The sequence below is a fragment of the Salvelinus sp. IW2-2015 genome, linkage group LG11 (genome assembly GCF_002910315.2).
Source record: "Salvelinus sp. IW2-2015 linkage group LG11, ASM291031v2, whole genome shotgun sequence".
NCBI lineage: Eukaryota > Metazoa > Chordata > Actinopteri > Salmoniformes > Salmonidae > Salvelinus > Salvelinus sp. IW2-2015.
This window is the reverse complement of record NC_036851.1, coordinates 798,927-823,123: the sequence shown is the minus strand read 5'-3', so window position 1 is coordinate 823,123 and position 24,197 is coordinate 798,927. Positions and strand designations below refer to the sequence as shown.

Here is a 24,197-nt window from a genome sequence, read left to right as displayed (position 1 = left end):
CAAACATGATGTTTTAGACAGAACATATTATATCTTTGTCAAAATGCTGTACTAACCCAGGATACTATAATTCAATCAGATCATGTGGAGAATAATTTAAGGACCAATCGACCAACTACATAAAATACTAACATAATAATTCAGGATCATGGCCGAGTAAAATTTTTATTGGAGCGCTAGCTACAAACATATGCATGTATGTATACATTATGTGAGATTAGATTGCTGTTGGACATTGTGGAAAGACATTTTGGGAAGAGTAATGAGTCTGCTGTGCTATCTGCTGCATGTACAAAGCAAAAACAACAAGCACTGTAAATGTTCAGTCACGGTGGTGGTAGATTATACTGATGTCATAAAACAGCTGGCCATGTAAATTGGTTTGCATTCTTCCCTCACAAGAAATATTCAAATCAGTTTAAATGATAACATGCAAGATTCATACAAACAATACACATTTTGCCAGAGACTGTATACAAACCAACTGGGGAGAATTTCCATGATTGGAAGACTATTAACCCACAAGATTGGCATTAAATTTCACACATTGAGACCTAGGGAAATATTTTATCAATTTCGTCCTTATGGAAGGAAACCTGTACTGTTGACTTTCACCTTGTTAGCATGCTGTATGTTGTCAACGAATAATGACTTATCCATGAACTAAATGGAATGTAGCACATGCTACATGAATGAACCATTCTGTAACTTGCTCTCAGTCATGAAATCCCATGGTCAAAGCAGCTGATAAATTATGTTAACTACTTAAGAGCACTTGTAAAGAACAGGAAGGTATGCACACAAATTTATGCTCCCAATTCAATGCTTTAAGGGACTTTCTGTTCTTTACAAGGTTTCTTTATTAGCCCAGCACACACATTTTTAAGGATGTGCGTATGAACACAAACTTTTCTAACTACTTAAGAGCACAATATATGCATCAATAATAATACTTTGTCAAATACAAAGGAACAAATTATTCAGGTCTGCCAATACAAAATCTAGTTATAAGCCTACACTAAAGTAAGTCAGGAAGTTGTGCGTGTTTCTTGACAGTAGAAATAATTACCAGTCATCACAGGAGTGGCATAGTATGCAGCAAACTAAACAAGTTTAGTATTCACAATGCTCTTAGGTATGTTTCCTGAAGGCTTTCTTTAGTGCTGCGTCCATTTGATGCTCTTCAGATCAATTCCCTCTTGCACCATCTCCCACAAGGGGCTGAAGAGAAAAAGAAGTTGGACAACAATGAATACATTAACCTATGAGTGCATTGATAATATTGCAAGTTAAAAGGCTATTTATTATAAAGTATTTCATTAGATCATTAACACTGTGTACAAAAAATATTAAAATGTCTTTCCACCAGTAAAAGCCTAGTTAAGTGACATTCATCATGTACATTTTGCGGTGGTTTCCAAGACACAGATTAAGCCTAGTCCTAGACTAAAAAGCACATTCAATGTGTCTGGTAACCACTGTATGTATGCTATTCTACTCTTTTTCACTCACCTCATCTCTCTCAGGCGTTTGACCTGCTGAATGCACTTGTCCACTGTATAGTCCACTTCTGCCTCTGTGCTAAATCGTCCGATTCCAAATCTATAGGTTATGGAGTAACAACAAAAACAGACTAGGTAAAACACCAAAATAATACCATTCAGCTGCAACATGTTATTCTTGACCCTGCTCTTTTGTAATTAGGAATGATAAAAATATTTAAATCTTTCAAATCCCATGACCATCCATTTGAGCTTCTTGAGTTGTGTTCCTAACCGTTACTCACCTGATTGAGGAGTGGGCCAGGTCCTCATCTGTTCCAATTGCTCTCAGGACATATGAAGGCTCCAATGAAGCAGAAGTGCAGGCACTGCAGGAAGATAGCATCATCAACGTACAGTATTTTAATTTGGATCCAACTTAATAGCTGTTAATCTATTTGATATACACTACTGTTCAAAAGTTTGGGGTCAATTAGAAAATGTCCTTGTTTTTGAAAGAAAAGCAAATTTTTTGTCCATTAAAATAACATCAAATTGATCAGAAATACAGTGTAGACATTGTTAATGTTGTAAATGACTATTGTAGCTGGAAACTGCAGATTTTTTATGGAATATCTAAATAGGCGTACAGAGGCCCATGATCAGCAACCATCACTCCATTGTTCCAATGGCACGTTGTGTTAGCTAATCCAAGTTTATAATTTTAAAAGGCTAATTGATCATTAGAAAACCCTCTTGCAATTATGTTAGCACAGCTGAAAACTGTTGTGCTTATTAAAGAAGCAATAAAACTGTCCTTCTAAAGACTAGTTAAGTATCTGGAGTATCAGCATTTGTGGGATCGATTACAGGCTCTATTCTTGTTGAGAAATTGCCAAGAAACTGAAGAGCTCGTACAACGCTGAGGCAAGTAGCGCTGAAGAAGAAGGAAGACGTTTTACGGGCTCACAACCGATTGTGTTTTTTGTTTGTTTATTTGCATTGTATAACTTAATTTTTAAAATGATTTTGTACATAATGTTGCCGCTACCGTCTCTTATGACCAAAAATAACTTCTGGACATCAGGACTGTGATTACACTGGCAGAATCCTTTTTTCCCTTTGACAAGGCCGACACGAACGATATACTGCTTTCTCAGGAACAGGCCCAGCTCCCAGTGATTTGCGTGAAGAGGAGGCGGAAAAAAAGGGTACGGATGGCGGGCTGCGTTCTGAGAACTCGTAGGCGATCTAGTAAACCCCCACTTCCTTCCATTCTGCTAGCAAATGTGTAATCTTTGGACAATAAACTAGATGACTTACGAGGAACTGTAATATCTTACGCTTCACGGAGTTATGGCCGAACGATGAGACTATCAACATACCGCTGGCAGGTTATACTCTGCACCAGCAGGACAGAACAGCGGCGTCTGGTAAGACAAAGGCCAGAGCACTATAAGGAAGTCTCGAGCTATTGCTCGCCAGAGGTAGAGTATCTCATGATAAGCTGTAGACCACACTAACTACTTAAAGTTTTTGTATTTTTCGTTGCTGTTAACATACCACCACAGTCAGAGGCTGGCACGAAGACATCATTGAATGAGCTGTATTCCACCATAAGCAAACAGGAAAACGCTCACCCAGAGGAGGCGCTCCTAGTAGCTGGGGACTTTAATGCAGGGAAACTTAAATCCGTTTTACCAAATTTCGATCAGCATGTTATGTTAAATGTGCAACCAGAAGAGAGAAAGAGAGAGAGAGAAAAAAAAACTCTGGACCACCTTTCCTCCACACACAGAGACGCATACAAAGCTCTCTCACCCTCCATTTGGCAAATCTGACAATTCTATTCTCCTGATTCCTGCTTACAAGCAAGAATTCAAGCAGGAAGCACCAGTGACTTGGTCAATAAAAGTGGTCAGATGAAGGAGATGCTAAACTACAGGACTGTTTTGCTGGCACAGACTGGAATATGTTCTGGGATTCCTCCAATGGCATTGAGGAGTACACCACATTAGTCATTGCCTTCATCAATAAGTGCATCGATGACGTCGTCCCCACAGTGACCTACCAACAACCTAACCAGAAGCCATGGATTACAGGTAACATCCGCACTGAGCTAAAGGCTAGTGGTGGTGCTTTCAAGGAGCGGGACTCTAAGCCAGAAGTTTATAAGAAATCCCGCTATGCCCTCTGACGAACCATCAAACAGGCTAAGCGTCAATACAGGACTAAGATCGAATCGTACTCCACCGGCTTTGACACTCTTCGGATGCGGTAGGGCTTGCAAACCATTACAGACTACAAAAGGGAAGCACAGCCGAGAGCTGCCCAGTGACACAAGCCTACCAGACGAGCTAAACTACTTCTACGCTCGCATCGAGGCAAATAACACTGACACATGCATGAGTATCAGCTGTTCTGGAGACTGATCACGCTCTCCTCAGCCGATATGAGTAAGACCTTTAAACAGGTCAACATTCACAAGGTCGCAGTGCCAGACGGATTCCCAGGACGTGTACTCCGAGCATTCGCTGATCAACTGGCAAGTGTCTTCACTGACATTTAATCTCTCCCTGTCTGAGTCTGTAATACCAACATGTTTTAAGCAGACCACCATAGTAACTGTGCCCAAGAACACTAAAGTAACCTGCCTAAATGACTACTGACCCGTACCACTTACGTCTGCAGCCATGAAGTGCTTCGAAAGGCTGGTCATGGCTCACATCAACACCATTATCCAGAAACCCTAGATCCACTCCATTTTGCATACCGCCCCAACAGACCCACAGATGATGCAATCTCTATTGCACTCCACACTGCCCTTTCCCACCTGGACAAAAGGAACACCGACGTGAGAATGCTATTCATTGACTACAGCTCAGCGTTTCAACACTAAGTATAGGACCAATCTGATTCCACGCTTCAAGACTGCTTCGATCACGTGGATTGGGATATGTTCCGCATTGCGTCCAACAACAATATTGACGAATACGCTGATTCGGTGAGCGAGTTCATTAGAAAGTGCATTGACGATGTCGTACCCACAGCAACGATTAAAACATTCCAAACCAGAAACGTGGATTGATGGCAGCATTCGCGTGAAACTGAAAGCGCGAACCACTGCTTTTAACCAGGGCAAGGTGACCGGAAACATGACTGAAATACAACAGGTAGCTATTCTCTCCGCAAGGCAATCAAACAAGCTAAGTCCCAGTATAGAGACAAAGTAGAGTCGCAATTCAACAGCTCAGACACAAGAGGTATGTGAGGGGTCTACAGTCAATCACGGATTACAAAAAGAAACCAGCCCCGTCGCGGACCAGGATGTCTTGCTCCCAGACAGGCGAAATAATTTTTGGCGTCGCTTTGAGGACAATACAGTGCCACTGACACGGCCCGCTACCTTAACCTGCGGGCTCTCCTTCACTGCAGCCGAGGTGAGTAAAACATTTAAACGTGTTAACCCTCGCAAGGCTGCAGGCCCAGACGGCATTCCCAGCCGCGTCCTCGAGCATGCGCAGACCAGCTGGCTGGTGTGTTTAAGGACATATTCAATCAATCCTTATCCCAGTCTGCTGTTCCCACATGTTTCAAGAGTGCCACCATTGTTCCTGTTCCCAAGAAAGCTAAGGTAACTGAGCTAAACGACTACCGCCCCGTAGTACTCACTTCCGTCATCATGAAGTGCTTTGAGAGATAGTCAAGGACCATATCACCTCCACCCTACCTGACACCCTAGACCACTCCAATTTGCTTACCGACCCAATAGGTCCACAGACAACGCAATCACAACACACACTGCCCTAACCCATCTGGACAAGAGGAATACCTATGTGAAGAATGCTGTTCATCGACTACAGCTCAGCATTTAACACCATAGTACCCTCCAAACTCGTCATCAAGCTCGAGACCCTGGGTCTCGACCCGCCCTGTGCAACTGGGTCCTGGACTTCCTGACGGGCCGCCCCCAGGTGGTGAGGGTAGGTAACAACATCTCCACCCCGCTGATCCTCAACACCGGGGCCCAAAAGGGTGCGTTCTGAGTCCTCTCCTGTACTCCCTGTTTACCAGGACTGCGTGGCCATGCACGCCTCCAACTCAATCATCAAGTTTGCGGACGACACTACAGTGGTAGGCTTGATTACCAACAACAACGAGACGGCCTACAGGGAGGAGGTGAGGGCCCTCGGAGTGTGGTGTCAGGAAAATAACCTCACACTCAACGTCAACAAAACAAAGGAGATGATTGTGGACTTCAGGAAACAGCAAGAGGGAGCACCCCCTATCCACATCGACGGGACAGTAGTGGATTAGGTGGAAAGTTTTAAGTTCTCGGTGTACACATCACGGACAAACTGAATTGGTCCACCCACACAGACAGCGTTGTGAAGAAGGCGCAGCAGCGCCTCTTCAACCTCAGGAGGCTGAAGAAATTCGGCTTGTCACCAAAAGCCACACAAACTTCTACAGAGCACAATCGAGAGCATCCTGTCGGGCTGTATCACCGCCTGGTACGGCAACTGCTCCGCCCACAACCGTAAGGCTCTCCAGAGGTAGTGAGGTCTGCACAACGCATCACCGGGGGCAAACTACATGCCCTCCAGGACACCTACACCACCCGATGTCAAAGGAAGGCCATAAAGATCATCAAGGACAACAACCACCCAAGCCACTGCCTGTTCACCCCGCTACTCATCCAGAAGGCGAGGTCAGTACAGGTGCATCAAAGCAGGGACCGAGAGACTGAAAAACAGCTTCTATCTCAAGGCCATCAGACTGTTAAACAGCCACCACTAACATTTAGTGGCCGCTGCCAACATACTGACTCAACTTCAGCCACTTTAATAATGGGAATTGATGGAAATTATGTAAAAATGTACCACTAGCCACTTTAAACAATGCCACTTAATATAATGTTTACATACCCTACATTACTCATCTCATATGTATATGTATATACTGTACTCTATACCATCTACTGCATCTTGCCTATGCTGTTCTGTACCATCACTCATTCATATATCTTTACGTACATATTCTTTATCCCTTTACACTTGTGTGTATAAGGTAGTAGTTGTGGAATTGTCATGTTAGATTACTTGTTGGTTATTACTGCATTGTCGGAACTAGAAGCACAAGCATTTTGCTACACTCGCATTAACATCTGCTAACCATGTGTATGTGACAAATAACATTTGATTTGATAGTGCCCTCAAAGCTCATAAGCTAAGGACCCTGCGACTAAACACCTCCCTCTGCAACTGGGTCCTGGACTTCCTGACGGGCCGCCCCACAGGTGGTAAGGGTAGGTAGCACATCCGCAATGCTGATCCTCAACACGGGCACCTCAGGGGTGCGTGCTCAGTCCCCTCCTGTACTCCCTGTTCACTCATGACTACACAGCCAGGCCCGACTTCAACACCATCATTAAGTTTGCCGATGACAACAGTGGTAGGCCTGTTCAGACAACGACGAAACAGCCTATAGGGAGGAGGTCAGAGACCTAGCCGTGTGGTGCCAGGACAACAACCTCTCCCGCAATGTGATCAAGACAAAGGAGATGATTGTGGACTACAGGAAAAGGAGGACCGAGCACGCCCCCATTCTCATCAACCAGGCTGCAGTGGAGCAGGTTGAGAGCTTCAAGTTCCTTGGTTTCCACATCACCAACAAACTAACATGGTCCAAGCACACAAAGACAGTCATGAAGAGGGTACGACAAAACCTATTTCCCCTCAGGAGACTTTGGCATGGGTCCCCAGATCCTCAAAAGACTCAACAGCTGCACCATCGAGAGCATCCTGACTGGTATTGCAACTACTATGCCTCTGACCGCAAGGCACTACAGAGGGTAGTGCGAACGGCCGAGTACATTACTGGGGCCAAGCATCCTGCCATCCAGGACCTCTATACCAGGCGGCGTCAGAGTTAGGCTCTAAAAATTGTCAAAACTCCAGCCACCCTAGTTACATACTGTTCTCTCTACTACAGCGCGGCAAGCAGTACCGGCGCGCCAAGTCTAGGTCCAAGAGGCTTCTAAACCGCTTCTACCCCCAAGCCATAAGACTCCTGAACACCTAATCAAATGGATACCCAGACCATATGCATTGTCTCTCCCCCCCTTTACTCCGCTGCTACTCTTATCATCTATGCATAGTCACTTTAACTTCTTATGGCTGGGTGGCAGTATTGAGTAGCTTGGATGAAAAGGTGCCCAGAGTAAACTGCCTGCTACTCAGGCTCAGAGGCTAAGATATGCATATTATTAGTAGATTTGGATAAAAACACAGAAGTTTATAAAACTGTTTGAATGATGGCTGTGAGTATAACAGAACTCATATGGCAGGCAAAAACCTGAGAAAAAATCCAACCAGGAAGTGGGAAATCTGAGGTTTGTAGGTTTGCCTATCCAATATACAGAGGGATATTGATCATTTTGCACTTCCTACGGCTTCCACTAGATGTCAACAGTCTTCAGAACCTTGTTTGATGCTTCTACTGTGAAGAATAAGGGAAGGAGAGCTCTTTGAGTCAGGTGTCTGGCACGAGCTGAACATGCTCGCTCACGTGAGAGCGACCTGCTTTCCATCGCATTTCTGAAGACAAAGGAATTCTCCGGTTGAAACATTAAAGATTCATGTTAAAAACATCCTAAAGACTGATTCTATACATCGTTTGACATGTTTCTACGAACTGTAATGGAATTGTTTGACTTTGTCTGACCTGCGCCTCAAGAATGTGGATTACTGGACTGAACGCGCAAACAAAATGAATGTATTTGGACATAAATGATGGACTATATCGAACAAAACAAACATTTATTGTGGAACTGGGATTCCTGGGAGTGCATTCTGATGAAGATCAAAGGTAAGTGAATATTTATAATGCTATTTCTGACTTCTGTTGACTCCAAAAAATGGCGGATATCTTTATGGCTTATTTGGGCTCTGAGCGCTGTACTCAGATTATAGCATGGTGTGATTTTTCCGTAAAGTTTTTTTTTTATCTGACACAGCGGTTGCATTAAGGAGAAGTTTAGATAAAGTTCCATGTTTAATACTTTTATCAATGTTTATTATGAGTATTTCTGTACATTGATGTGGCTCTCTGCAAAATCACCGGATGTTTGAGGCAAAACATTACTGAACATAACGCACCAATGTAAACTAAGATTTTTGGATATAAATATGAACTTTACCGAACAAAACATACATGTATTGTGTAACATGAAGAAAGAAAAAAAAGTTTGGACACCTACTCATTCCTTGATTTCTTTATTTTTACTATTTTCTACATTGTACAATAATAGTGAAAACATCAAAACTATGAAATAACACATGTAATAACCAAAAAAAGTGTTAAACAAAATCAAAATATATTTGAAATTCTTTAAAGTAGCCACCCTTTGCACACTCTTGGCATTCTCTCAACCAGCTTCATGAGCCAGTCACCTGTAATGCATTTCAATTAACAGGTTTGCCTTGCAAAAAGTTAATTTGTGGAATTTCTTTCTTTAATGCATTTGAGCCAATCAGTTGTGATATACAGAAGATGGGGCTATCTGGTAAAAGACCAAGTCCATATTATGGCAAGAACAGCTCAAATAAGCAAGAGAAACAACAGTCCATCACTACTTCAAGACATGAAGGTCAGTCAATACATTTAATTTCAAGAACTTCGGAAGTTCTTCAAGTGCAGTTGCAAAAACCATCAAGCGTTATGAAACTGGCTCATGAGGACCGCCGCAGTAAAGGAAGACCCAAAGTTACCGGTGCTGCAGAGGATAAGTTCATGAGAGTTACCAGCCAAATTGCAGCCGAAATAAATGCTTCAGAGTTCAAGTAACAGACATCTCAACATCAACTGTTCAGAGGAGACTGCGTGAATCAGGCCTTCCTGGTCGAATTGCTGCAAATAAACCACTAACTACTAAAAGGACACCAATAAGAAGAAGAGACTTGATGGGGCCAAGAAACACGACCAATGGACATTAGCCCGGTGGAAATCTGTTCTATTCTGATGAGTCCAAATTAGAGATTTTTTGTTCCAACCGCCATGTCTTTGTGAGATGCATAGTAGGTGAACGGATTATCTCCGGAAGTGTGGTTCCCACCGTGAAGCATGGAGGAGGTTGTGTGATGGCGCTTTGCTGGTGACACAGTCAGTGATTTATTTAGAATTCAAGGAACACTTAACCTGCAGGGCTACCACCGCATTCTGCAGCGATACGCCACCCCATCTGGTTTGTGCTTAGTGGGACTATCATTTGTTTTTCAACAGGAAAAATTACCCAACACACCTCCAGGCTGGGTAAGGGCTATTTTACCAAGGTGGAGAGTGATGGAGTGCTGCATCACATGACCTGGCATCCACAAATCACCCAACCTCAACCCAATTGAGATGGTTTGGGATGAGTTAGACCGCAGAGTGAAAAAAAAAAAGCAGCCAGCAAGTGCTCAGCATATGTGGGACCTCCATCAAGACTGTTGGAAAAGTATTCTAGGTGAAGCTGGTTGAGAGAAGACCAAGAGTGTGCAAAACTGTCATCGAGGCAAAGGGTGGCTACTTTGAAGCATCTCAAAATATTTTGATTTGTTTAACACTTTTTTTGGTTACTTCATGATTCCATGTGTTATTTCATAGTTGATATCTTCACTATTATTCTACATGTAGAAAATAGTAAATATAAAGAAACCCTTGAATGAGTAGGTGTGTCAACTTTTGACTGGTACTCTATGTATATATTAGGGATGAAATGGTTACCGGTTTCACGATAATCCAAGGTAAAATTCCAGAAGGTTAGTATTATAATTTCACATTTTTATTATGATTAAAACCGTGTTTGATTACCGTGGTTTGAAAAACTCACGGTAAATACTGTCCAGCATCAACCACAGTTAGCAACAGTCTGATGCAGGCTCAGCATGCAACGTGGGTTTTGTTTTGTGTGAAAACATGGCGGAAGGCAGTGATAGCGCTCGGGAGATTTTTCAGCCTTCTTAGAGGATCAAATCTGAAGTGTGGTCGTATTTTGGGTTTTACATTAGTGCAGAGGGAAACTTAATTGAAGATGGTCACCCCGTCTGCAGAACAAGCAACAAAAAGAAAACGCTGTGAAAGGGGGCAACACTTCAAATCTCGAGTCATCTTTGTGACCACCACCCACTACTTTATAGAGAATGCAAGGTAAGTTAACTTTTAGCTCAATGCATGATGTGGGGACTTCAGAATGGGGGAAAATGTCATGGTTTGTCTGTAACTTGCTAATAGCTTGTCAATAATGTAAACTGAAGCTTTCAGTGAAACCTACTCTTGTAAAACACTACATGTTCTGCTGCTGTATGCGTCGTGTGTCTGCAGAGTCTATTCACCCATTGCACACGAAAACACGTTATGTAGTTTAGTCACCCAACCAACAAATTTTGTTCATTTAAAATCCGTCAGTCATCGACTTGGTTGTAAAAGTGTTCCAACAGGAGAAACACTATAGACTCCTTTACAAGACTCCTGAATTCATGTAAATTGTTTGGGCTCATTGCAATTATTATCACTGTCTTAAGACTCATTTGTATTTATGTAAATTGTGCATGGGGTCATAGCATATACTCGAATGCAACACAGAAGATAGACTGTGTGGGTAAGTGAATAATTATAATGTAACACTAATAATAATAATATATTTGCTATTCGCTTGTTTAGAACGGGCGTGCAGCAGGCAAACCCAGTGATGCTACTGGTACCTCATCTACAGTTGTGAAACAAGAACTCAAGCAAGCATTTAAAAAGGCACGCTGCTTATTTTTGATGCACCCACATCAAAAAATGCTCAAGACCTCACTGCAGCCCTTTCATATTACATTGAAATGTAAAAATGTCAGCATATTTAATTTGCAATCTCAAGTGAACAAAGATGCATACATACAGGATGTTAGGCCAGCAGCACCTTGTTTCTTTATGAAAGAGAGAACAGACATACAGGATGTTAGGCCAGCAGCACCTTGTTTCTTTATGAAGGAGAGAACATACATACAGGATGTTAAGCCAGCAGCACCTTATTTATTTATGAAGGAGAGAACAGACATACAGGATGTTAAGCCAGCAGCACCTTATTTCTTTATGAAGGAGAGAACAGACATACAGGATGTTAGACCAGCAGCACCTTATTTCTTTATGAAGGAGAGAACAGACATACAATCAGTGCTGTTCATTTGACTTGTTTACATAGTGTTATTTTAATGTCAACACCTGCACATTGGATTTGTTTACATAGTTGTATTGATCTTACTTGCACATTGCTTGTGTTGCTTTTATATGCAAATTTTATTTACTTAAAAAGGTTGTGTTCATTAAAACATGCATTAGGGAAACTTGACTCTCATGACGCCATCTTTCATGTTTATGCACAAAGTGCTGCTAATTTTATTTGTTGTTTGTTGGCTTTCAATATAACTTGGTGAAATGATTTCAGTGTGTGTATCAGTACATTTAACATTTCCGGCACATTTTAATAATACCGCTATAATACTGATAACCGTGATAATTTGTCACTAATCGTGATATGAAATTTTCATACGGTTTCATCTCTAATGAATAAATATATATGTGTACACACACACACACACACGCATCCCACACGCATCCCACAAAAAGTTGGGTGAATTTTGGCCCATAATATGGACTTGGTCTTTTACCAAATAGGACTATCATCTGTATACTATCCCTACCTTGTCACAACACAACTGATAGGCTCAAACGCATTAAGGAAAGGAATTCCACAAATGAACAAGACACCTGTTAATCTAAATGCATTCCGGCTTCCTCATGAAGCTGGTTGAGAAAATGCCAAGAGTGTGCAAAGCTGTCATCAAGGCAAAGGGTGGCTACTTTGAAGAATCTCAAATATATTTTGATTTGTTTAACACTTTTTTGGTGACTACATGATTCCATGTGGGTTATTTAATAGTTTTGATGTCTTCACTATTATTCTACAATGTAGAAAATTGTAAAAAATAAAGAAAAACACTGAAATGAGTAGGTGTGTCCAAACCTTTGACTGGTACTGTATATAAATAAAAGCATCTAATAGCTCTTTATTTGCTACTGACCTGCCGGATGATAGAGCGACATCCTTCAGGGCCATCAACAGACTCTCTCCCTCCACGTAGGCAAAGGACAAATTAATGCATCCTGTGTCCGACAAAGATTCAAGTTAATAATAGAGCATAAACATTTAAGGAATTCTTCACCGATTCATCAACTGACTAAAGTACAATCCACAAACTATGTGTTTCACTTCATCTGTAGGCATATGCAAAATACTATTGCTCTAATGTGATTATGATAATGTCCAGCACAGTACTTGATTTAACTCATACACAACTCATAAGGAATATATTTAACAGATTACCAGCCAATAACATCAAAAGATTATTATGAAAAATATGAATTCCACTTCCACCCACTTATATGCCTGTGTCTATTATTCTGTCCACAAATCCCTTGTTCTGTGCTTCACCTGGGTATCTTTGCTCTGGATCACCATTCATCACAACATCAGGGATCTCTGACATGATTTTGCTCACAAGGCGGTTTGCCAACATGGACACCCGGCTGTGATCATACTGGAAAGGAGAGAAGATCAATAAGCAACAAAAATAATGTGAACTTATTCTTTCACTATAAAGAATACACTACAGTAAACACTTCTCATTTACCCATCAACACAACATGCAGCAAAAAATATGATGGAACCTTTCATATAATGCAGTGGGGATTTGTCAGATAAAAGAACATCAGTTTGCTGTGCAAGCCTCAACATTCCGACTGTTTTTTCCAATCTTTTGAACAAGCTAATTTTTTTTTTTTAATAAAAAAAAACTGTAAAAACAAACAGAAGCAAGCATTGATGAACAACATCCTGTGTAAGTTTGTTTCAGGCAGTAATGAGTTGTCTACCTCTAGCTCCTGCTGGGCTATATCACAGGCTGCTCCCAGTCCCACAGCCAGAGGAGTGGGCACTGTCCCTGAGCGAAGCCCCCTCTCCTGGCCTCCACCATTCTGCAGTGGCTCCATTCGAACACGGGGCCGGCGCCGCACATACAGTGCCCCGACCCCTGTCAAATCATAAACATACTTCACTTGTAATTATTTATAGTCACTCAATTGCTCGCACAGTCCTTACATAAAACACCAACAATTAAAGGAGTTTAATATGTGGCTGGACAAAAGAGTTCACTCAATGTAGTAGTCAGGCTTGGGGTCAATTCCATATCAATTCAGGAAGTAAACCGACATATCAATTACATCTTCTCTCCTTGCTTTTCAGTGATGAAAACAGGAATTTCAGTTTTGTTCCTAAATTAAAATGGAATTGAACCCCAACACTGATAGTATCTGATATTCAACAATGTACCTTTGGGACCATATATTTTGTGCCCGCTGATGGACATCAGGTCTACCTTCCAATCAGATACATTGATGGGGATTTTTCCCACAGCTTGAGCTGCATCAGTGTGGAAGAACACGTTCCTTGACCGGCAGATTCGACCTGGAGAAGTGTGTGAAAATAATAGCGGATTAATAAAGATAAAACAAAGATAAAACGAAATGTCTCAATTTCATAGTGGATATACTTCTGAATCTATTTTGGCTAAAAAGGTTACCTATGTCTTCGACAGGCTGCCTCACACCAATCTCATTGTTCACGGTCATCACAGACACCAAACTTGTGTCTTGACGAATCGTTTCCTCCAGTAGCTATAAAAAATAGCAACATTTTTATATCAGCATGTGAGGTATTCAAGACATGCAAACGTATTGAAGAAATAGGCCATGAGAACTTAATTTCTTATTCTTGGTACAAGAGCAGATTGTGGAGTGGATTCATACAATGGGGCTGTATAAAACATAGCACATTGCCACATTTAGATAAAACAACCAAACAATTGAGCTTGCCTGTAGGTCAACCAAGCCATTAGTCTTCACGGGAAGATAGGTTATGTCAAAGCCCTCTGCCTCCAAGACTCGACAGGAGTCCAGCACACACTTATGCTCCGTCTGAGTGGTGATCACATGCTTCTTCTTGGATTTGTAAAATCGGGCCACACCCTAGGAGGAATGCATTGTACGAAGAAACAAAAACAACCACTCAATTCCTTTTCCTCTTAATTGTTAGCATGTATCCTCATTTACAAATAAATTACACAGCAGAACAGTTGATTGACCTTAGCTCATTCTTATGTCTTAATCTTTCCATCAGCTGGCAGTTCTTGGCATGTATTATTCACCCTCCGAAATCCTTGCCGTTAATCTGACTACTAAAGCGGTAAAAGGGAGACTTACTTTGATTGACATATTATTGGATTCAGTGGCACCACTTGTGAACACGATCTCACGAGGATCTGCAGCAATCAGGTCTGCCACTTGCTGTAAGGAGAAATCAAATGAAGATATGTTAGCCTTATCATCAAATGACATAATGCAATAGCTACTCAATTAATTGTAAATTAATTACCTTTCTAGCTTTTTCCATTGCACTTTCACTTTCCCAGCCATATGCATGTGTTCTGGAGTGAGGGTTACCATAATAATTAACTTGATAGGGAAGCATTGCATCCAGAACTCTTGGATCCTAGAGTCATGAGATAAAATATATTGAGTTGAAGATTCTGTGCAGGTTGCATTTCTCAAAGATGGCATTGGATCTTATTAATTTGCTTAAATGCAATGTTTTACAGATTTGACATGCCACCAGTTTGGTATAATTATCGTGGGAGGGGCTATAGGCTGGCAGCTAACGTTAAAGAGCCACATACCATTGGTGTTGTTGCTTGAAAATCCATGTACAGAGGTCGCAACTCATCTTTCTCCAGTTCCCTACTTTTGATCGATTCTGTAAAAACACCATAATAGTGTCATTTGGGTCCAAAAAGCATACACATAGATCTGGGAATTCATTGGATAATGTCTAATATGCATTCAGGGCAGAAAGACACTGTCACACGGACGTGATGTAACGGCATAAAAGTTGAGTAACTGGTTACAAAACAACTAGGAAATCGGACAAATACGACCTTCAAGTCGGAAAACCTGAGCTCTAAAAAGAGGTCAGAGTTCCCGAGTTGGCTGACCGTTGAAATCGATTTTTCCCAGTCGGAGCTCGTTTTTTCCCAAAGTTCCCAGTTATTTTAAACAGGGCATTATCTAACTAACTTTCTGCGTCATCGAATGAGTGTCATTAGCTCGCGAGCTAGCTAGATGATAATTAGCTAATAAAACATTGTGTAAAAAATGCCGCATAAACTAAAATACCTCTCGCAACAGCATTCACAGCATAGTTCATTCGGTGGCTTGGGAACCCTCGCATGGATCCCAGAAGCCTCGTCGTAACAGTCTTCCTCATCATCTTCACAGTAGGGTAATGTTTTGCTAACCTTGCTATACAGTTGTAGCTAACCTTCACCAGTGATAAACAGGATTCGCAGCGAGGAAAATAAGCTTGTAGATCTCTATGTTTGCCTGGTTTTGTGAGACCCAGGTATAACAATGTATTCGATTAACAGGCTGGTTTAATTATTAAGACGCGTCAAATCCTTGTCGACACAGTCATCATGTGAGGCATAGCCAAAATGGCAGCGAGGGAGTTCTATTAACCTGAGCCGCGGTGCACCGGTCTGTGGCCAGTGACGGGAATGGGCAAAAGCGGCGAGGGAGGCGCGCCAATCTCAAATCGAACAGTAATCTGCACCGCTTGGTCATGTTGTCAACAAGGCAGCATGGTGCATCGTCCAGACACATACATCTCTTTTCCATAAACTATATGTTCGTATTTTCATTGGGAAGGTAGATAAAGCCTTTATATGAAAAGCAATCACTTTTGCAGGAGTAAACACAGATTCATACTCATTACCATACTTTGGAACGCCATTTGGGTCTTTGCTTGTCAAAAAAAGATACATCAAATAACCCTGTTTGACGTTTCATAAGCTTGTTGACCAATCAGGACCGGGATATGGCTGCACGTGACATAATAATTTAACACATTCATACAATTTGTACGTAGTTATTGCACATAGATTACACTGTCCCTCGTATTTCATGTCACAACGATTGTTATGATGCTGTCAGTGCTACTGGGCAGTAATCATTTAGGCAGGTTACCTTTCGCTTTCTTGGGCACAGGGACTATGGTGGTTTGTTTGAAACATGTTAGGGCTATTTTAGATTAAGACACCTAGCTAGATAGTTAGCTAGTTAACTATAACTACTGAAACAGATGTCGTTTTGCAATGTTTTTGGGGAAAAACATTATTTGCATGCATCAGCTAGCTTCCTTTTTGTATTCCCAGCACTGTCCCAGAGTTTGGGGAAGTGTGTCTGTGCTCAAGCGCAGCAAGTGAGCAAGACAACAAAGCCCTAACATGTTAGCATATCACGGTACGGTTTGCACCCGTTGTATTCGGCGCATGTGACAAATAACATTTGATTTGATTCCATAAATAGTAACCATTTGCGTCACTTTCAAAGGGGGACTTTTACTTTGAAGGCATACCGCCAATTCCACTATTGTGGTTAATCCTTATTGTTGTTACCTTTACAACACATAACCCGGTAGGGTCAAGCCTCACTGAAGCTAGCTGGCTGCTTATAACGTGAGCTTGGGTAAAAAGGTTTAGTAGCTGGCTAGGGTAGTTCTTTTCATAAATTGAAGTTCAATTTCCATAGGAGATGGAAGTGGCTACCACAAGTGGCTACCTAGCTAATACTTACGTGGATTCCTAAATCATTGCTATGAACATTGAAAATGATTGCAGTTTCTTGTCATTGTTTTCAGGCTGCTTGCATTGGTGCAAGCTAGGATGGTACCACGCATAAAAAAGCTACCCCAGAATTTTCTAATAACATCTGTATCAACTATATTTGCAAACATTTTTGATCCTGCTCTTATTTCAAATGCTCACACAGACGTTTTCCCCATTCGGTCGAACAAATAATGCCTTATGCAATAATGCAACGCGGTATTGTAAACATCATGGCCGATGTGTGTGCACTTTTTTTTCTACATCTTTGACAGTGCTACTGATCATAGTGGTGGCGCTTGGCTTGCACACACGACATTCTATAATAGGATTGTGTCAAATGAAAAGCTTATTTAACGGGTCAAATAGTGTTTTGTTTTTTTTACACGCAAAGACCCAAAGGGCGTTCCATACCTTTTTTATATTTTTTATTATTAAATACATTTTTACTCATAATATTTACATTTAATACATATTTACATTGCTACATCAAACATGCCTAACAAAACAAAACAGGCATTAACAACAAAATACTAAAACATAAAAAAGAAATAAACAATTCTAGTGCAATTGTATTCACTCAAATCTCATGTTTTTCTTGTTGTTATTCACTAGGGATAATGTCTTAAGATAATTAAATTAAATCAGAAATGTGTTTAATTTTGGTATAAATTTCTGGAATTTTTGTTTGTGTATAAAGTATTTGGCAACAAGAATTTAAAAAATCACAATTTAACTTTATTTAACTAGGCAAGTCTTAAGAACAAATTCTTATTTTCAATGATGGCCTAGGAACCAGGCCTGATTTTTACCTTGTCAGCTCAGGGATTTGATCTTGCAACCTCTCTGTTACTAGTCCAATGCTCTAACCACTAGGCTACCTGCTGCTCCAATCATTTCAATGGTCTTGTTGTCATTGCAATAGTAACATAATATATCCTGCATGCCAAAAACATGGGTAGTGTTCATAATGTTAAATAAGTATTCTGCAAGTTTTTCCCAAAATTCTGACACAAATAAACATTCAAAGAACAAGTGAGTCAGATTCTCACCTTTTTCACAGAAAACGCAGAAATCATCAATAGCCACAAATTTGGACAACATAGAATTACATGGATATTACGTAGAATTTTAAAGTGCACTTCCTTAAATTTGTTTTGTCTACAATATTTGTTCCAGAAAAATTTTCCTCTAGGCGTAAGTTGTTTCTGTGAATGGAGAATTTGTCTTATAAATATATTACAACAAGATTTCTCAAGTAAGCCCACGCCTTCGAAATTGAGTTTTGGATAAGCTTTGTGATCATTACCGAAGCTAAGATGAGTTTTCATTCGTGTAGTTAGACCACTGGGAATGGCTTTGATCACAGAAATAAACTCTCTGATGTATTGGAAACTCATTCAATGTTATAAATTGTTCATATGTAAGAATATTACCCTTATTGTCGAAAACATCAAGAACAAAGTCAATATTCCTCTCATGCCAGCTGGGGTAGAATCATTACTTATTCCTTACAGTTATGTCTGAATTATTCCACAAAAAGAGCTTTATGTGGGGAAACATTGTGCAGGAAACATTTTCCAAGCCATTAAAGCTTGTTGTTGAAACCTAGCCAATTTAGCGGGTTATCTTTCAGGAATATAATTACATTTCAGAAAAAAATTGAAGAGCTCCCAACTTATTAAACACTTTATTTGGAATGAAATACCATATTGTGTAATGGTTTTCTTCCATAGGTGAACGAGAGGACCAAAGTGCAGCGCGGCTAGTGTTCAACATGTTTAATAAAAGAACAAGTGAAACACTACAAACAACATACAAAATAACAAATGTGCAAAAACCGAGACAGACCTATCTGGTGCAGACAATCACAGAGACAGGAAACAAACACCCACAAAATCCCAACACAAAACAAGCCTCCTATATATGATTCTCAATCAGGGACAACGATTACCATCTGCCTCTGATTGAGAACCATATTAGGCTGGACATAGAAACAGACAAACTAGACACACAACATAGAATTCCCACCCAGCTCACGTCCTGACCAACACTAAACAAGCAAAACACATAATAACTCTGGTCAGGACGTTACATATTGGATCAGTATTGATCAAACATCTTTTCAACCAGTTGATCTTGAAAGTGTTATGTCAACAAAACCCAACACTTCCAGACCGCCTTAAGCTCTTTCATTGAAGAGGACTGACTAATTTAGTTTGTGAGACTTATTTTTCCAGATGAAGTCAAGAAAGGTCTTGTTGATCTCTTTACAAGTAGAGGGATTTACAAATAAAGATAATGAGATGTACACAAAGCGAGTGTAACGGCAGTCTATTTCTTCCTCGGACGAGGAGAGGCGAGAAGGATCGGAGGACCAATGTGCAGAGTGGTAAGTTTCCTTGATTTTAATATACACGAAAACAAGACACGATACAAAATAACAAACGAACTAACCGTAACAGTCCCGTGTGGCACAAACACTGACACAGGAAACAAACACCCACAAACCAAACGTGAAACCCCGGCATCCTAAGTATGATTCTCAATCAGGGACAACGATTGACAGCTGCCTCTGATTGAGAATCATACCGAGCCGAACACAAAATCCCAACATAGAAAAACACACATAGACAACCCACCCCCACTCACGCCCGTGACCATACTAAATAAATACAAAACAAGGGAAATACGTGACAGAACCCCCCCCTCAAGGTGTGAACTCCGGACGCACCACCTAAAACTCTAGGGGAGGGTCTGGGTTGGCGTCTGTCCGCGGTGCCCTTTTGCCCTTCTGCTCCACGTGAGGTTTCTGTCCTCCGTGAGCTCGCCTCCGTGAGCTCTGGCGCGGGACGTGGACCCCACTTCAACATTGATTTTCTCCGCCTCCTTAATCGCCCCCGTGGCCTCTTATGAGCGGCGATCCTCGCCGCCGACCTTGGCCTGGGGACCCTAGCCATGGGTCCCGAATGGACAGGATACTCCGGCAGCACCGGAGTGAAAGACGACGCCGGCAGCGCCGGAGTAAAAGGCAATTCCGGCATCGCCGGCTTGACAGGCAGCTCCGGCAGCTCCCGGCTGACTGACGGCTCCGGCAGCTCCCGGCTGACTGACGGCTCCGGGAGGTCCCGGCTGACTGACGGCTCCGGCAGGTCCCGGCTGACTGACGGCTCCGGCAGGTCCCGGCTGACTGACGGCTCCGGCAGGCCCCGGCTGACTGACGGCTCCGGCAGGTCCCGGCCAGACCGAAGCTGAGCTGACCGCGCGCCCGCGCAGGTTAGTTCCCTGGGCTGCACTGACCAGGGTATCTGGCACGTGTCACCGGCTGGCTGGGCAGTCTGGACAGGTTCCTGGCTGACTGACAGCTCTGGCAGGTCCTGGCTGACTGGCGGCTCTGGCAGGTCCTGGCTGACTGGCGGCTCTGGCAGGTCCTGGCTGACTGGCTCTAGCAGCTCCTGACTGACGGACGGCTCTACTGGCTCGGGACAGACGGGCGGCTCTGACGGCTCGGGACAGACGGGCGGCTCAGATGACGCTGGGCAGGCAGGCAGCTCAGACGGCGCTGGGCAGGCAGGCAGCTCAGACGGGGCTGGGCAGGCAGGCAGCTCAGACGACGCTGGAGAAGAGGAAGGCTCTGGCAGCGCTGGCCAGGCGGGAGCAACTGTAGAGAGAACCCGGAGAGACAGCCTGGTGCGGGGGGCTGCCACCGGAGGACTGGTACATAGAGGTGGCACCGGATATACCGGACCGTGAAGGAGTACAAGAGCTCTTGAGCACCGAGCCTGCCCAACCTTACCTGGTTGAATGTTCCCCGTAGCCCTGCCAGTGCGGCGAGGTGGAATAGCCCGCACTGGGCTATGCTGGCGAACCGGGGACACCATTCGTAAGGCTGGTGCCATGTACGCCGGCCCGAGGAGACGCACTGGAGACCAGATGTGTTGAGCCGGCTTCATGGCACCCGGCTCGATGCCCAAACCAGCCCGGCCAGTGCGGCGAGATGGAATAGCCTGCACTGGGCTAAGCACGCGTACTGGGGACACCGTGCTCTCCACCGCATAACACGGTGCCTGACCAGTACGACGCCCTCTCACTCCACGGTAAACACGGGGAGGTGGCTCAGGTCTCCTACCCGGCTTAACCACACTCCGCATGTGCCACCCCCCAAGAAATTTTTGGGTCTGACTCTCGGGCTTCCAACCGCGTCGCCGCGCTGCCTCCTCATACCAGCGCCTCTCTGCCTTCGCTGCCTCCAACTCTGCTTTGGGACGGCGATATTCCCCTGGCTGAGCCCAGGGTCCCTTGCCGTCCAGCATCTCCTCCCAAGTCCATGAGTCCTGTGTCTTCTGCCGCTGCTGCTGCTGTTCTTTACCACTCTGCTTGGTCCTTTGGTGGTGGGTGTTTCTGTAACGGCAGTCTATTTCTTCCTCCTCCTCGGACGAGGAGAGGCGAGAAGGATCGGAGGACCAATGTGCAGAGTAGTAAGTTTCCATGATTTAATATACACGAAAACAAGACACAATACAAAATAACAAATGAACTAACCGTAACAGTCCCGTGTGGCACAAACACTGACACAGGAAACAAACACCCACAAACCAAACGTGAAACCCCGGCTTCCTAAGTATGATTCTCAATCAGGGACAACGATTGACAGCTGCCTCTGATTGAGAATCATACCAGGCCGAACACAAAATCCCAACATAGAAAAACACACATAGACAACCCACCCCAACTCACGCCCTGACCATACTAAATAAATACAAAACAAGGGAAATAAGGTCAGGAACGTGACAGCGAGACTGTCACAGCCGTTAAAAGAAGAGGACCAAGGCGCAGCGTGGTCAGCGTACATTTTCCTTTTATTTGAAAAAGACGCCGAACAAAACAATAAACACTACAAAACAAACCGTGAAGCTAAAGGCTATGTGCCATAAACAAAGTCAACTTCCCACAAAGACAGGTGGAAAAAAGGGCTAACCTAAGTGTGGTTCTCAATCAGAGACAACGATAGACAGCTGTCCCTGATTGAGAACCCTACCCGGCCAAAACATAGAAATACAAATAATAGAATTCCTACCCCAACTCACACCCTGCCCAAACCAAAATAGAGACATAAACAGGATCTCTAAGGTCAGGACGTGACAGAGACAGTCTCTCTGCCTTGGACAGAAGTACTCTCCCAAGTATAAAAAGATCTTTGTAGCCAATTATTAAACATATTTTTTGTTTTCTTAATTTTAGGAGAGAAATTCATATGTTGTCTGTCTAAGTGTTTTTTTTTTGACAGATGTATTCCTAAATATTTAACAAAGTCCTTTACAGGAATATTTTCTATTTCTTTATCATCACAGTCAAATTAACATAATATTTCACATTTAGAAACATTTAGTTTTAAACCTGATGCAATGCAGTGATAGCATTAAGAACATGAGCGACCTTGTCTTTGTCTCTTAAAAAAAGAGTAGTGTCATCAGCCAGTTGGGAAATTTTGATTTGTTTGTTAAAAATGGTTAAGCCATACAGAGTTACATTATTCAGAATATGTAGAGATAGAAGTTTCACAACCAAAATGAATAAAAATGGCAAAATTGGGCATCCCTGTCATACACTTCTGTTCATACTGAATATTTTGGATGGGTTAAGGTTCAGTAACACAGAACTATTTATATCTTTGTAAAACATGCGAATGACTTTGATAATGTCACGTTCTGACCTTTATTTCCTTTGTTTTGTCTTTATTTAGTATGGTCAGGGTGTGAGTTGGGGTGGGCTGTCAATGTGTGTTTTTCTATGTTGGGGTTTTGTGTTCGGCCTGGTATGATTCTCAATCAGAGGCAGCTGTCAATCGTTGTCCCTGATTGAGAATCATACTTAGGCAGCCTGGGTTTCACTTTAGCTTTGTGGGTGTTTGTTGCCGTGTCAGTGTTTGTTTGCCACACGGTACTGTTTCGTTCGTTTGTTGTTTTGTATTTTGTTAGTGTTCTGTTTGTTGGATTAGCATTCAAATTCATCATCATGAGCATTTACCACGCTGCGCCTTGGTCCTCCTCTCTTCCACCTAACGACGAGCAATACAGATAAACTGTTTGGCTTTGGTGAAAATGTTAAAGTGACCTAAAGAGAAATTTGTGTTCAATTGTGTCAAAGGCTTTACAGAAGTCCAAAAATAAGACAACCGCATCTGAGTCAATTGCATCTGAATAATCTAGAAGGTCCAAGACTAAACGAATGTTAGAGCTTATGTGACGGACCTTCATAAATTCTGTTTGAGTCTCATTTATAATGGTATCTATTCCTTTCTTTAATCTTTTGGCATAAACCAGAGCAATCAATTTGTAATCAACATTTAATAAAGTAATTGGTCTCCAATTGTCAATGAGAGAAGTGTCTTTATCGGGCTTCGGAATCAGTGAAATAAGGCCGTGTTTCATAGTGGAGACCATTTCCCCATTTTCAATGCAATCTTGAAACATTAAGAATAGGGTCTTCTAGTAACTCCCAAAACTGTCTATAGAATTCAACTGACAGGCCATCGGGGCCAGGTGATTTCCCTTTTTTCATTGAATTCATGGCCTCTCTAATTTCTTCAATTGACACAGGTGAATCGCAAACTGAGTGGAAATCATCCTCAATTACAGGGACATAATTCTGAATGTGGCAAATGTACCTTTCACAACCATCTTCCGGAAATTGTGAGTTGTAAAGGTTTTCATAAAAGGAATTGACAAATGATGATATTGTAATGGGATCTTTGCATAACACATCATTTATTTTGAGTGCAGTTATAGATTATCTTTTCAAGTTTCTCTTTTCAAGTGCAAAAAAGTAACTAGTGTTTCTTTCCCCCTCTTCAATCCATTTTGCTCTTGATCTGACAAAGGCACCCTTTGCCAGATCCGTGTAAAGCTGTTCTAAT

General features: G+C 42.3%; 1 protein-coding gene across 1 annotated transcript; it reads right to left on the bottom strand.

Moving 5' to 3' along the window:
- Window positions 1–149: 149 nt before the first annotated feature.
- nfs1 (NFS1 cysteine desulfurase) lies at window positions 150–16,126 on the bottom strand. Its single transcript, XM_023995785.1, has 13 exons — window positions 15,795–16,126; window positions 15,299–15,375; window positions 14,998–15,114; window positions 14,826–14,909; window positions 14,439–14,591; window positions 14,147–14,240; window positions 13,897–14,031; window positions 13,440–13,597; window positions 13,000–13,105; window positions 12,590–12,671; window positions 1,787–1,870; window positions 1,513–1,602; window positions 150–1,221 (listed from the first exon to the last, which is right to left on the bottom strand). The coding sequence occupies exons 1-13, from the start codon at window positions 15,886–15,888 to the stop codon at window positions 1,158–1,160; spliced, it is 1,338 nt and encodes a 445-aa protein (XP_023851553.1). The 5' UTR covers window positions 15,889–16,126; the 3' UTR covers window positions 150–1,157.
- Between the last annotated feature and the right edge of the window lie 8,071 nt (window positions 16,127–24,197).

Bases quoted from the DNA above. Each gene is read 5' to 3' on its own strand.
- nfs1 (XM_023995785.1), bottom strand. From the start codon at position 15,888: ATGATGAGGAAGACTGTTACGACGAGGCTTCTGGGATCCATGCGAGGG. The intron at 14,910-14,997 runs GTAATTAATTTA...TTCTCCTTACAG, and splicing joins CAATGGAAAAAGCTAGAAAG to CAAGTGGCAGACCTGATTGC. The intron at 12,672-12,999 runs GTGAAGCACAGA...TGTCGGACACAG, and splicing joins TCCAGAGCAAAGATACCCAG to GATGCATTAATTTGTCCTTT.